Raw genomic sequence first — 16,228 nt, 5'->3', positions numbered from 1 at the left:
AAACATGAAAGGCCTTATTATTATTTAATATCACTAACAAGGTACATGATGTATTGCAAAGATTTGTTATTAAAGATGATATGATTATTTTTAAACACACTAAGTTACAGACATAGCCTATATTTGTTTAACTTAATGTTCAGATAACTTTATTGATACACTGTGTTGTATTAATCATTTAAAAGAAAATTATTTATTAGTGTTTTCTTTTCTGTTTACAGTGTGATGAAACCCTTTCAACTGGTGATATGTCTGTTTTTGCCTCTAGAGCTGGTCCTAATGCATGTTGGCATCCGGCTTGTTTCATTTGTTGTGTTTGTAAAGAATTATTAGTAGACCTCATTTATTTCTACCGTGAAGGTAAAATGTACTGCGGTCGACATCATGCTGAAATACTCAAACCTAGGTGTTCAGCTTGTGATGAGGTAAGAATCGTTTTCACATCACATTTGTATAAATTAACTTAGAAATAAAGTCTTCTTCATCAAAAAATTGGAAACAATACACAAAATTAGCACAGGTTTATTATTTTTTTTTCTTAATGTATTTTCATGTTTAAGTCAAAATAACTACATAACATCTTTTCTTATTTAATGAAATGTAGAAAATTTTTATACTCATTTCATCATTTCTATAGTTTCTTAGACAACTGCAAGAGACATAATTTGGAAAGAATTCATGTTAACAATAACAGTTTTATTTCTGTTGTCCATGGAGCAAAATGTTTAGCTGTTCTATTAGATAAAAATTCTCTTTAAATGATCCAACTGATTTTATTTGCAACAAGACCAAACAACCATAATGGTTTGCCATGAAATGCCTTAATAATAAAATGCTAAGACTGTCATTATTATTAAATATTTATTTTGTCAGCATATTGCTATCTGAAATATAATATCATCTCTTGGGCTCTCTCAAAAAGTCAGAACAAATGTTCAATAACACTACATGGTTTATTTTCACACACTATAAATCATTAATCCATCCTCTGAAGCAATACCTAACGCTGGTCCCAGAGGTTAAAAAAAAAAAAAAAAATTCAGTACACAAAAATGGGCTCTTCGGCATTGTTTAACACTCATAATTCACTTAAGTGTGTGCTCAAATAATTTTCATGAATAACTTCTGAATTGTAAATTATTGTGTAATAATTTTTTACAGAGTCTTCATTTAGTTATTGTAATAGTATTTCATGTGTTTTTATTTTAAATAATCAATATGAATGATGCTGCTCTGATCAAGGTTTTATCTTGGTTTTTCTTGATATATACAAGCAAAAATCTGGGGCATTATTATCCATGGATTACCATACTCATTCCTAATAAGATCTGTACATTTATTGTTATGCAATAATCAGAATATTAAGATTTATTTAATAAACTTTAATGAAAAAGTGAAAGAATACTGCATGTTGTAGTGAAATCATGCACTAAATTATTTTTTGTATAATTTTGTATGGGAAAAATAATATTCATCTTATTTTGATGGTGGCACAATTTTGAGTTTGCAATATTAAGTTGTCAGCAAGTATGCCAACATCATCTTGCAATTAAAAATTTGATGTGAATTACATGTTACTTGTTACTTCAGGCTAGTTGTTAACTAAAATGTTATTTTCTATTTAAATACTGGCAGGGTTTTATATCACAGGGGAAGTCTTTTAGAACTCCTTCTTTTCATGTCCTATGGACATTCTGATTTATTTTAATGATTTTAAAAATTATTAAAAAAAGTTAGTAAAGTAAAAATTCTAAGTTTCTTTCATTTTCTTTGGTTTTAATAAAGTTGAAAGAGTCAGTGAATAGAATTTGTTGATTGCATAACAGATTATATGTTTCATTACAGTCATAATCAAATATTGAAATAAAATAGAAGAAAATTTGAAATAATGATGTCATTATTTTGCAGTTTATTTGAAATAATAGTAAATACAGTAACAAATAAAAATAAGTACAATAAAGATTGATAAAAAAATAAGATATCGCTAAAAATATAAACTGATATTATTATAGTTAGCTAGCTATTCATGTAGTATAATATTTAATCAATATAATATTTTAATATAAAGAATAAAATTAATGTTAGTGTTATTTAATCTCAAAATAATCTATATCATAATTAAAGTTAACTATAAATATCAAAACATGGAATTACTGTATTGCCAAAAAATAAAAAAGATATTTAATATCTTTTTTATATTTGTAGCTTCATGTGTTTAATATTATTTCATGTATTTTTATTTTAAATAATTAATATGTGGACTTTAAACACATCAATTTTTTACTTTATAATTTTTATATTTTATTATGTTAAGATTGATTTTGATATATTTTATTGATGCAGTGTACGATTTTATTTTATGATAATAATATATGTGATAGTTAAAGCTTAGTATAAATATCAAATTACAACATGGAACTATTACCAAATATAATAAAAGATAGGAAAACTTGGAAGATTCAATTCATCTTTAAAAACATAAACTAACATTTTTCTTATCCTAACTGCTTATTTCTTAAATTCTTTAATTGATTAGAGAGAATACACTCTTACTACTGAGGGTAGTTCTTGATTATACATGAATGTTACTATATTTTCTTGAAAAATAACCATGAAGGCCATGTCTTTTGAATAGGAAATAAAAGTCACCCCAAAAGAGATTAAATAATGAATAATTTGAAGAAAGCTCTAAATTATATAAACAAAAAAAAGGATTTTCCATCATTAGAAATTCCTAACTCAATTTTTCATGATCAAATAGAAAAATCTGAAGGGTTCTATAGCAATTCCTTTCTTAAAAAAATTCCAAAAAAGAATGAGGCTTGTATTTTTAAATTCTCAGAACAATAAAAAGTTGACTATATAATAAGATTGGAAAAATATTAATTCAAAGTAATTCCCAGTACATAATAAACAATGACTTTGTTTATTATGTACTGGGAAATTTTTATTATGCATAAGCAAAGTAAAAATAAACAATAATGACATAGAACTAGTAGAAAACTTTAAATATTTGGGGGAAAACATCACACACAACCTCAAGAAAATCCAAACTGGAATGAAAGAATAAATAAACTCATCAAAGCCACAATAAAAACACAAAACAAAAAATGCATGTCCATAAACACAAAAATAAGACATTATAACTCAGTTATCCAACCAGAAATACTTTAAGGGTGCGAAACCATATTTGGACCATACCAGACAAGGTTTACAAACTGGAAAAGATTGAAAGACAGATTCGATGATGCATCGGGAAAAACATAAAAAAAGACGGGATTTGGAGAATTATTCCAAACGAACAGATTTACAAAATGATCATCCTGATAACTAAAAAATTTAGAAAGAAGAGAATTTCCTTTCTAGGACATATTTTCAGAATGGAAGAGACCAGACTTATCAGACGGATAATCGAACTTTTCTGGAACAAGAAAAGCAGACCAAACTGGTTATACGAAGTACAGAAAGACATGGAGGAATTAGACATAACCCATGAAAACCTAAAAACGAAAACCGGAAACTATGAGAAATTAAAAAATAAGGAAACAAGATTCCTAGCAAAACCCAAGAAAACAATAAGCTGGGTGTACTCTGAACAAGAAAGGGCAAGAAACCCTTAGAAATTACTGGCAAAAAATAAAAGCTGAAAAACAACAAATCAGCAAGAAAAGAAAGAACTTGCCAAAAAAAAATGAACTAAAGTGATCATTATGGTCTTAAAAGTAAAAAAAAAAAAAAAAAACAATGACTGATAATCTCTTTCTTATTATACATTTTCAAATAATATTCCTAATACACAAAAAAAATAAAATAAAACTAATACAAAAGAACTTTATTTGACTTTACCCACAAAGAAAATTTGAGACAACCAGAAAGAACAATTTCAATTTTAGACAAAAAAAATTCTAATCCAATGAGCATTATAATTAAATGTTTTTTTTTATTTAGCTATTGTTTCTCAATCCAGGTGCAAAATTTTAATCAGATATCTCTTTATGTTTTTATGAAAAGCAATTATTTTTGCATTACTGTTTTCTTAAAAGAGCTAATGTTTGAAAAAACGAAACAAAAATTTGTTTTTACTAGCAAGTAAGAATAATGCAAAGAATTAGAAAATTATTAGCTTCCAAATTAATAATTAAAATTAGTTAAATGTTTTGAGTTTTTTTTAGCTTTTATATATATATTTATATCACCCAGTTAAAAAGGTATATCTTAGTAACTTTAAACTGGGTTTGAATTCTCATCACATATCTTTGTATTTTGGTCTGCGAGATTCAATTGACGTCATTGATTTTAAAATCTAAGTTTGAGAATAGTAAAAAAAATTAACAAAAAACTACTGTTTGCTTATGGCTGTTGTATGGCAGTTTAATCTCTTATAAATAAAATACTATAAACAGAATAAGATAAGAATGATTTTTTTTACAGTAGATCGCTACCACAACAATATAATTTTGGATATTGTTGTATTACAATAGATACACACCAGTTCTGTTTTAGGAAGAGCACAGAAAGAAGGACAAGAGGAATCAAATATTAAAATAGGGAACACAGTGTTACTAAAATTACAGAATTTTTGGTATTAATTTATCTCATAGTAGGTAATCTACGCTGTGGTTAGTTAGTTATTAAATGCCACAACTGAAACACTATAATGAAATAAGAAAATAAATAAATATAATCTAACCAAACTTAACCTATGCTCCTTCACTCACTAACCTTGATTAGCAAGCAAAGCGAGTGTAGGTTAAGTTTGGTTAAATTATATTTATAGTTTTATTTATTTTCTTATTTCAATATAGTGCTTCAATGGCGCCATCTTAGAACTAACTAACTATTGCGGTAGATCGCCTACTATATCAATATCAATTTTTTTTAACAGAGCTAAAACTGCAAAGGATTAATGAAGTAAGGAAGAAATCAAAAGCAGGCTAGCATAAGGAGATCTTAGATCCAGAAAAGAAGTCTACTAGTACCAAATGTAAATCTAAGTACTGGAAAGATATTCTAAAAAATATTATTGTGGAGTGTAGAAGTGCTTTGTAGTAGCAAAACATGGACAGCAGGAAAAACAGAAAGAAAAGAATAGAAACCACTGAAACGTGGTGTTACAGGAAACGTGTTGAAAATTAGTTGAGTTGATAAAGTGCTAAAAGAAGAGGTATTGTGATAAATAGAAGAGGAGAGAAATTAGTAGCAGAGATTTGCTCACCTCTTGTAAAGAAAACAAACTACTCATAGGTTGATAGGGCTATATGTTGATAACCAGATTTAGTTAATTTAGTAATGGACATAAGTGTAAAGGGTTAAAACTGTATTGGAAACAGGTTGGAATTTATGAAGTAGATAACCATATGTTTAGATATGGTTATAATAATAACCATTTATAATAATAACCATTTTCTTTGCTAATATTAGCAAAGAACAGAATGCAACAGAAAATAGCATTACTAGGTATTTATGTGATTAGTGAGGCAGTATTCCTACAGAATATTATTGTAGCTATATAACATTTTTAGTTTTACTAATAATTGTTTATTCTTTGCAGTGCTATTACTAAAATAACATCCCTGCCTATGTTGACAATTTATAACATAATTAGCCAAACATATTATTTATAACAGGTTCTGAAGATCAATTTCATATTTTTAGAAGAAACTTCCTTAAAACAATTCTTATAAATCAGGCTAATAATCATAAAGGCTTAAACTCATACAATACTAATAAAATAGCTTTTTCAAGAAATTAATTTAATGAGTTTCAAAAGTTAGTGGCTTTAAGATGTTATAATAGAAATGTAAAATCAAATAAACAAGCTACTATTTTTAAATTAATTTTTTTTTTCTATTATTTGTATTTTTCTTTGTTAGGCTACAATGTACAATGTACCCAACTCAACATCTTTTTTTTAATTTAAGCTTGTGTTTTTTTTTTATTTAAAAAGCTACTTTTTATTCTGAAGAAAAAAATATATTATTTATTTTGTTCTATATTTAGCATTTCTTTGTTTAATGTAGTCAATACTTATGAAATACGCATAATAAATTAAATTTTCTAAATTAGTTGGGATTATTTTACATTTTACTTTTAATTATACAATCTTTTTTTTTCTTTTGCAGATTTATAAGTTGTATATACAATAAATTGTACAATCATTAGAAAAAGTCAAGTAAATAAATTTTGAACATTAACTCTCTAAAATTTTAAAATTTGTGATAAACAAAAAATCATTATAAAAATTTAATTTTAAAAAATCTTTTTTTTGTTCCCATGATTATACTATTCAAGAAAATTTTCTGAATCAAAACTATTTCAAATGTATATCTCAGGTTTTTTTAAAAAGTGTTGCATGAATTTGAATAGTCCAGTAATACATGTACAACAGCCTTTTCTTTTTCTGTTTAACCTCCGAACCACCATGAGGTATTACTTCAGAGAATGAATGAAGATGATATGCATGAATGTAAATGTACAACAGCTATATCGTTCCTGGCATTATCAATACTTTATAATCATTATATATGTTACAGATAATTCTAGCTGATGAGTGTACTGAAGCAGAAGGTCGTGCGTGGCATATGAAACACTTTGCTTGCTTAGAATGTGACAGACAACTTGGTGGACAGAGATATATTATGAGAGATGGCCGTCCATATTGCTTACATTGTTTTGATGCTATGTTCGCTGAATATTGTGATTCATGTGGAGAACCGATAGGAGTTGACCATGGTAATTAAAAATAGTATTCTTTACTTTTCATATAATTTAATAAATTAATTGTTTAAAGATCTATGCAATCACTTTTCTTTTTAAAATAAGTTTTAAAGACTAAAATAATATTCTTACTTATGATTTTTTTTATAATTTTAACTAAACTTAGAAAAAAAATGAGTGCATTGTTTGTGTTAAACATTTGTCACCATTAGAAAATTATAGAACTCTTTTTTACTTACAATCAAACAACTCACAGAAATTTGTATATCAAAAGCAATTACACATATAAAACATGATTCAAATATCTGCACCTTTCCAATGAGGAACTCATTAATGAATATGATTGTGAAATACCATAACTGCTTGCCTCAATATGTAGATGTAAAGTTCGTAAAAATTTGGTGACTAAATATCTGAGAATTTATAAAAAAAAGTTTAAAAAAGCCTAAAAATTAAAATTGTAATGATAAAATTTTGTTAATGAACTGAAACAGACTTCAGTTTTTCTCCTTTTAGGTAGATTTCATTAGAAAACTACTCTTGTTGTAATGGGTACCATGATTCGACTTGCAGAAAATTTCAACCTAACTTCACGTTTCACATCCCCCAGACCCCAAAACCACCACCAATTTAAAAGTTTATATGTATATATTTTACTTTCTTGTGAACATGATAGCTGCTGTAATTTTGCACCATCCACTTTCTAATTGATACATAAAATATATCGACCCAAAATCTTGGTCGAGTTTGTTAATGGGCAAAATTGAATCATGAGGGTGGAAATTGAGGGGCTTATTAAAAAAAAAATATTGCTATAACTTTCTTATTAAGTAAAATATTGAATTCATTTAAATCTCCTACTATTCTTTGGATAAGAGCCTAAAACTTATCTAAGTAAAGTTTTTTGATATCACCAACCATTCGCCCAGGGGGTGGAAAAAATGGGGTTTTGAAGACAAAAAATCATACTTCCCTTAATAGGAACAGTATCAAATCGGTTTGAAGTAGTTGTTAGTCCTCTAAACATTACCTAAAACCTTTTTCTGAAACAATTTTTGATATGACCAACCCTTATGGCAAGGGATGACCAAAATATTGCTGAAATTGTAAAACGATAGGGCTTGGCGTATGCTAAACATGTGAAACTTTTTTACATGCAACCATTGTCATAGTGAGTAAATTTGAATATTTCTTAACTTTAAGCTGGAAATCTTTCTTATCCCCTACTTAGCACCAGTGAAATCTACCTCTGTCTTCCAGCATGCCGAAAGGGATTTTTTTATTTAAAATTGCAGATTATTTTCTCAAGGACAGCCAAGTAAACATTGTCCATGTTTGATTTACAATGAAAATGATTTGAAGTAAAGAACTTTGATTATGGTGTACCAGAAAAAATAATATGGTAAAGTTTATATTATAAAGTTATTTCTGCAGAATATTTTAAGAACTTTATTAACAAATTTTGATAGTGCAAAATTCCTTTCAAATTATTATTTTTTTCCTCTGTTTTCACTTTTATATCCATCAGTTGATAGGTTAATTTTTCGCAAACAGCCTTACAGTTTTCCCCTACATTTCCCTTTCAACATTTTTTCTGGAAATTCCTGCCTCTCAAATTTATTTCTCTTTCACCCACATTTGCTATTACTTTTTCTATCAACTTCTTAATATATTATTCCCAGGGATTATCATCAGGTTTCAAATAATGCCCTTCCTATAATGACTTCTACCATATACATTAAAAACACCCGAGTTTCCTTTCTCTCTATCAATTTAGTTATTTAAATTCTTTAGATATAGTAATTTTATATTAAGCTATCCCTCTTGACTTCTATTATGAAATAGTAAATTAACAACTCTAAAAATAACTTCCTTGACTGGCAACAATATGTAATTTTTAACTAATAACCTCTCTCAAAATTAAACGTTACTTTATAAAGTAACATTAGATTTTTATAAAAGATGAAATTGAGCAATACAACTACATAAATGTCATCCATAAAATTAGATAAAATCTAGTATATGGTTTATGAAGGTTTAACTTTTTTTTAACTGAATCATGAATCACATATATACATACATGAAAAAAGTGAAATAATTACTTTAAATTATTAATAAGAAAAAGTTCTTGCCTTTTATTCTTTTTTATATAAAGATCAGTCTTGAGACCTAGTAGATCAAACAACTTTTCAACATAAAATGTTTTATGTTGAAATATAATTTAATGTTTGTTGAAAGATGTTTTAATTTTTATTTGGGGAAAATTAAAATTTATATTTTTATCAGTAAAATATTGTGCAAGTAGCTAGATATTATTATTACATTATCATGGTGTGTAGCAAAATTATATCTTGTTAGATAATTTTTATTTAAAAACTTATTACACAAATATATTTCATTAATATTCAGATAGAATTGACTATATAATATATAATAATTTAACTTTAACATATTCATATGAAATTTTATGATTAAAATTTACAGGACAAATGAGCCATGAAGGACAACACTGGCATGCAACTGAGCAATGTTTCTGCTGCCAAACATGTAGAGTATCACTGTTAGGTCGTCCGTTTTTACCACGTCGAGGTGCCATTTACTGTTCAATAGCCTGTAGCAAAGGTGAACCGCCTACTCCATCAGATAGTTCTGGTCCAGCACCTCGTCTTGGAGCTCGTCCTACTCCTCAAAGACATCGACCACCACGTCCACCTTCAGATGCAGGTTCCAGTACTCCACCAACATCACCTAGCCATCCTCGAAGAGCACAACCTGCTCCTTCATCTCCAACTCTGCAACATAGGCCTCAGCATACTTCTTCCGCTTCTTCCTCAGCACCATCTTCTCCACCTGGTCAAAATATTGCTGGAAAAACATCCAGTAACCAGAAGTAAGTACTATGATTTAATATTACACATAAATCATTGTCTGTTAATTATGTAAATATTAGACATCAGTTTCATAAATGTACTTCTGGTTTTTTATTTTAGACTCTAAAAATAAAACTAAATAATGTAAATTTTATATTAATTTATGAAGAATTTGACAACTTTTGTCAGATACTTTCAAAAATATTTTCTAATAAACATATTACTTAAAAAGAAACTGTTATTGTACATATTTCTCCTTCAGGTTAAATAAAAGTTATTCATTATCCATTCCATTCCTCTGTTGTAGATCACACATATATAAAAAAAATTATTTGTACTCTAATACTAACAATTAATAGTAACACTCACCAAAATTTTGAAGTTTTTTTTCCATCCATAATGATAATAACAGGTGACCAACATAAAACTGAACCCAAAATGTAACCACTGCAGAATCGGCAGGTTATGTCGGAATTAAATTTTATGAATGATACAGATAAATTAACTACTAAGAAAAACATAAAACGTGATTTAAATGTTGCATTTGTTTACCTTATTGTTACAAAAGATATTCAAAATGACCACCATGGGTATCGACGCACTTTTGTTCTTGACTGTTCATATTGAGAGTCGTCTGACGCAAAACGTTGTTGTCAATTGCGTTGATTTCTCGTTGAATGTTCACCTTCTGTTCACCAATATTGATGCATAAATGCTCTCCTTTAAGTAGTCCCAAAGGAAAAAAATCACAAGCAGACAACTCTGGGGAATGTGGAGGCCACCATCCTCTGCTGACAGCTCCTTCATTAATGAAAGTTGCATGAACACAATGTAGTGAAACATTTGATGTATGACACGTTGCTCTGTCTTGTTGGAAGAAGCTGTATTCATTTTCATTATCAGTTAATTGCACATACAATTCTTTGAAAATTGTGAGGTAAACTTGTATATTAACAGTCTGGTCAAAAAATATTGGTCCCACTATACGATTACCAAAAATGGCACACCAAACACCAATTTTCTGAGTGTGAAGTGGGTGCTTGAATATCTCATGAGAATTCCTTGCCATCGAATACCTGGTGTTCTGCGAATTAACATGTCCAGATAAATGAAACCATGCCTCATCTGACACGAAATACGACATTGGATCTATCTGTCCACCAACAATGTTTACGAGAAGCCAGTTGCAATAGTAAGTCTTTTCAGTTTGTTTGTCTCCTTCAGCTACTGCACAGTTGTAATGCGGTATGGTTTCAATTTTAATTCATGAAGAATTTTACAACAAGATGTGTGTTTAATACCAGATTGTCGGGTTAACTTCGGTAATGATTTTTTTGGACTGTCAGTAATTCTCCTTTCAATATTGGCAAAGTGGAGTCCTAACAGATGATTGCCGGTTTCGTTTTGCATTTGAAATCAAACTTGTTGTACGCCATTTTTTAACTGAATCATGTATGCTACTCTTCCCTGGGATACAGGCATTTGGAAATTTTTCTACGAATACTTGACGTGATTCTTTAGCAATCCAGAACAAATATAGGTCTCAACTATAGCTATTCTCCGCTGGATTGAAAAAGACATTTTACACACACAACTACACTCACAATACTATACTGCAACAAAACGTATACTGCACTGACACGTAACTACTTGACAAATGGCAGCAACAATCAGCACTACATGTACATCCATACATCACATCACATCATATCTTCATATACATCACATCAACATATACATCCACTAGTTTTGCTAGTTGTGTGAGAGTCTTTCATAAATAGTGTTGGGTAGCAGTTTCATTTTTTTGAGGTTTGGTTTATGTTGCTCACTCTGTATAATCCATTCCATAATAATTAGTGATATAATTCAAATACTACTATATTAGTGGTAGTATAATACATCTTAAAGGTAATTAATACAGGAGTAATGTATTTTTGAATTTTAATTAGGATTCTGGTTTTACCCACTTATCTAACTCTCACTTAAAATTGGGTTACTGTCATCCACCAGAGGGAGAATAGATTTCCAATTCAGTTTACAGATCCCTAACTGTGTCATAAAGGAAGTATTTAATTGAGAGGACTCTTATTATCCCAGGATCACTTGTGTGTCTGGAAATCACGTGGTTACTCGTGCGTTAAATTTTATGTAATATTGGTGAATACTTGAACAAAACTTCATTTTTTCTGAAATCACAATTAATAATGGCAACAAATTTTTTATTGTTTTAAAAAATGATAAATTGGCTATATCTTATAGTACTTATATTTATAAATATAAGTGAAACAGTATACAAAAAAAATTGTTAAATTTGAAACTGCAAAGAAAATTTCAAAATAACGTAATTTTGTTCTTATAATCATGAAAACAAAATGATTACTAACATTTTACAGCATCTAAAACTGTAATAAAATACATAAATATTGTATATTTAAATATTTAGTTCATTGACTGAATCAATTTATTTTGAATGTTCCTTTTTTATTTCATTCATTTTCTACACTCTCATTACACTGGGAACAAGTCAGAACAGTCTTTGCTGTGTGCTCTTTACGTATAAGGGATGAACAGCTGCCATATTGATACTGCGTAAATCGGTTTTTGCGCATGGGGCAGTAGACGCAGCATGGCCTCCCATGTAGTCACTGAGAGTTTGGTGTCGGTGGTGGGGGAACTTGTTCACCAACCGGTTCAAATTCAACCTTGGTTCAAACCAATGTTTGAAATCGTCTCTTTGACAGTAGAGCCGAAAAAAATTCTGGACATGCTCCATCATTACTCCATAACGCGTCAATATTTAGATGACTAGCTTTTTTAACACCATCTAAATAAAGAACACCCAAGAAAGTCTTCAATTCAGTTATATCAGTTTGCAGTACATCCCTGATGCCATGTGTATATGAGTGGCTGTGAGTGGCTCATTAGCAACAATTGCTGATTCATGCAGCGAACAATATCTTCAATTAAGTCATCTAGAAAATAAAAACTCCAGCAATCCATAATTGTATCTTTTCCTTAGCCATATCTCTTACGCCTGGCAATCCAATAACTATATTTTCTGTAGCAGTTGGGTAGGTCGTGACGATGCTGGATTGTGTATATACCAATTACTTATGCCATCCTTACCATGGTTTATCGGACCGCCAACGCCACTATTTGCTCCTTGATTTAATCATTCACCTGCTGCTTGTTGATGTGACAAGATGTTAGCTGGCTGCAGATCATTTTCTTTATCTGACTGTTCTGAATCTGTGTTTTCTTCCTGATGTTCGGGCTCAGCATCCATGTCAGAAAAATCTTCTGCTTGTAACTCAACAGCAACTTCTGCTTCGTTATCACTCTCACCTTGTGTGAACTCGTCCTCTTCCAACCATGCCAGAATATGAAAGTCATTATCCTGTTCCATTATTCTTACATGAAAACCTAACCATCAGATTCCAAAATGCTCAATAAAATAAAACAAATAAAAAATAAATGTAAATAAAGAAATAAATATATATATATATATCAATATATATATATATATATATATATATATATATATATATATATATTCAATAAAACTGTCACAAATTATAAAAGTCAGCAGAAAACGTGTACATAATCACTTGCGCGTTAGATATTTTCTTGCAACTAGACTGACCTGATCACTCACTTGTTAGATTCCAACTAACAGACCATGTACACCCCACTCCTGACCTTTGGGAGACCCAAAGGTCTCACATCTCAACGTCTAACATATCAACACTTGCGTAAAAATGTCCTGCCGAGACAATGACAAAGTTTCAGGTTCATACTTACTTAATGTAATAAAGTTTTTATTACAGAAAGTATCCAAAATGTTAGATTTTATCTAATGCACAAGCGATCCCGGGTTAAGATACTGGCATCCTCAGCATGGAAGCAATCAGATCTAATATTGATAATAGGAAGAAGGGATCAAGTTTTAGCGAATTGTCAAAAGGTATGATTGGTGATAAGAATGATCCACCCCATTATAATCCTACACAACCAGAAAAAAAAAATCAAAAAAAATAGTCTTATATAATAGTGAATACTGGCAGAAGTAATAAATAGTCTTTTGCTTCAGTTTTCTACCTGTTGCAACCATAATATTGAAAATAAAATGCATCTTATCAGTACAAAAATAAAATATTAATTATAAATACAGATAACACTGACAACAAAAATTTATTTCACCCATGTATCTATAAAAACTGAGAAACAATAAAGTTTTATTTAATTGCTGAAATCTTAAGGAACAATTCACATAATTTTAATAAATTAGATTGGTAATAAAATTCAGAAAATTATAAAAATGTCACTTATAAGACCATTTAATTCTTATAGAACATGTTTAGTTATAGATGCAAAACATTGCTGTTTCAAAAGTAAAATAATAGCTTGCTCCATTATGTGAAGCAAGTAATGGAGTATTTCAACTAATGGAGTTATCTGAATAGATTTATGTCTAATTCCTTTCTCAAATTTCAATAAATACAGAAGTAAAAAATAGTTCAAATGGCCAAGTGGTAATATCAGTAAAAAAGGTTCTAATTTGTACAAGTATATAAATATTTTTTTTTTTAAAATGGGACCTATGATAACAACAAGTATTTTTTAAGTGCTCTATAATTAAGGATCATTTTTAATTTGATCACTTAAGATATCTTTTGATATTAATATACAAGTTGTTCATTCTTTTAATTTTTTTCATTTTTGTTTGTTTTTTTATGTGACATAAGTTGAAGCTAAGCTGGAATAATAGTTGAAAAACAATCTGAAATTTCAGATTGTTTTAGAAATTAAAACTTAGGTGAACTGAAATTATGTTTTTAATAAAATAATATTCAATTTCTTAATAAAAATTATTACTTAGGTCAACTGAAACTCTAATTAAACTGAAATATTTAACAGTAATAAAAAATGTTATGTATACTCACAAACAACTCTCATTCAGTACATTGGTCTATTCAGGTAACTCTGGGGAACAAAAAAGAATTTTTTTTGTCTCGGGAAGAAAAATATGTGATTCTGATAGTATATTTCTCCTTAATTCAAATATGATATCAGTTTTTCCACATAATGCAAGGTTTCCAAGAGACAAGAATTTATAATTTCAAACATTTTAATACTTTTTGCATTCTTAACTACACAATACTCAAACATTTGACTAACCTAGAAATTAAGAAATGACAATTTTCTGCTATATTATACCTGTGCACCACCCCTCTTGATAGTCCAACAATAATTGGCCAGCATATTAGGATTTCATTTGCCTTGATACTTCTTTTCCATAGCTGAAATCTCCTGATGAAAGTGTTCCCCGTGCTCATTACTCACTGTGCCAAGATTTTCTGGGAAGAATTCTAGGTGCAAGTGCAGGAAAAATAATTTTAAGGACATATTACAACCCAAATTTTTATAAAATTTTATAAGATCACTGACAAAATCACAGTAATTTTCCGCCTTTTGATTTCCCAAAAAACTGTGAGTAACATTTTTGAATGCTTGCCAAGCTGCTTTCTCCAGTGATTTCAATAGTTCCTCAAACTTTTCATCATGCATCAGTGATCATATTTGTGGACCTAAAAATATTCCTTCTTTAATTTTTGCATCACTAATTTTAGGAAACTTCTGTTTTAAGTACATGCCGGCCTTCGTGGCATGAGTCGTAGCATCTTGGCCTTTTGTCCAGGGGTCCCAGGTTCGAATCCCAGTCAGCATACTACTGACTGGGACTTACTTACTGGGACTGTACTTAGAAATAGTTTACTGATGACCATTATTAAAAAAATGTTATTTATCTGTATATTTTCTCTTCCAGTGTACCTGAAATCTCATCTAGTACTTCTCATAATTTACGCAGCCCTCCTGCTATGAGATCACCGAAGATGGGACGACGAGCTCTTCATCGATCTCCTGGAAAATCATCACCCAGTCCTCCCCCACCACCTGACTATTGTCCCAACTCTGGAAGAGGATTACCTCCGCTTCCACCAATTCCGCCTCCAGGGAGTCCACCATCTCTTGCTGTAACTGCTGCTACAACTACCAAAGGACTTGACAGAGTACTTTTAGAGAGAAATTTAGAAAAGTTGCTTACTGAAAGAGGTGGCTCAAATCAATCGGTCAACTCGGATAATTCAGCATCTGATAGTAACCAGCGCCTAAATATTGCACCAGATAGTGTCGGAAGATTACTTGGTGAATGTGAACGAAATGCTTTATTAAAGGCTCAAGTAGAACATTTATTATTGAGGGGTGGCCTAATAAAAGGTTCTAATTTAAATATTGATAGACTTATTGTTGAAAGTGAAAATATTGTGTCTATGGAACCAGAACTGCAAAAATTACTTATGGAAAAAATAGGTAATGCTGAAGGTGTTTATGGAAGTGTAGAAATGGAAAGGATATTAGCAGAACGTATGAGTAGGGATAGAGAGCCACTTAGATTAGCTGATACATGTGATTCTTGGAGATCACAACATAGTGAAGGAGCACACGCATCTTCCATGCCTGAGTTAGCTATTCAACCTCCAACTCCTACCTCTCCACATCGGAAAAATCTTAGTGTCAGGTAATTATTATTCTTTTTTTACTTTTCTAAATAAAAATATAGTAAATATTTTAACCTATTT

The 16,228-nt window shown here is 29.7% G+C and overlaps 1 protein-coding gene across 1 annotated transcript in view; it reads left to right on the top strand.

Moving 5' to 3' along the window:
- LOC142321790 (uncharacterized) overlaps positions 1–16,228 on the top strand; it is a 261,736-nt gene that overhangs the window by 239,048 nt on the left and 6,460 nt on the right. Inside the window, exons 4-7 of the mRNA XM_075360185.1 lie at positions 222–425; positions 6,534–6,732; positions 9,202–9,607; positions 15,415–16,167. Of these exons, the coding sequence (XP_075216300.1) occupies positions 222–425; positions 6,534–6,732; positions 9,202–9,607; positions 15,415–16,167 (1,562 nt within the window). The remainder of the gene's footprint in view (positions 1–221; positions 426–6,533; positions 6,733–9,201; positions 9,608–15,414; positions 16,168–16,228) is intronic.

The sequence above is a fragment of the Lycorma delicatula genome, chromosome 3 (assembly GCF_047948215.1).
Source record: "Lycorma delicatula isolate Av1 chromosome 3, ASM4794821v1, whole genome shotgun sequence".
In the NCBI taxonomy this organism is placed as follows: domain Eukaryota; kingdom Metazoa; phylum Arthropoda; class Insecta; order Hemiptera; family Fulgoridae; genus Lycorma; species Lycorma delicatula.
Note: the sequence above shows the minus strand (reverse complement) of the source record. Positions and strands in the feature narration are given on the sequence as shown.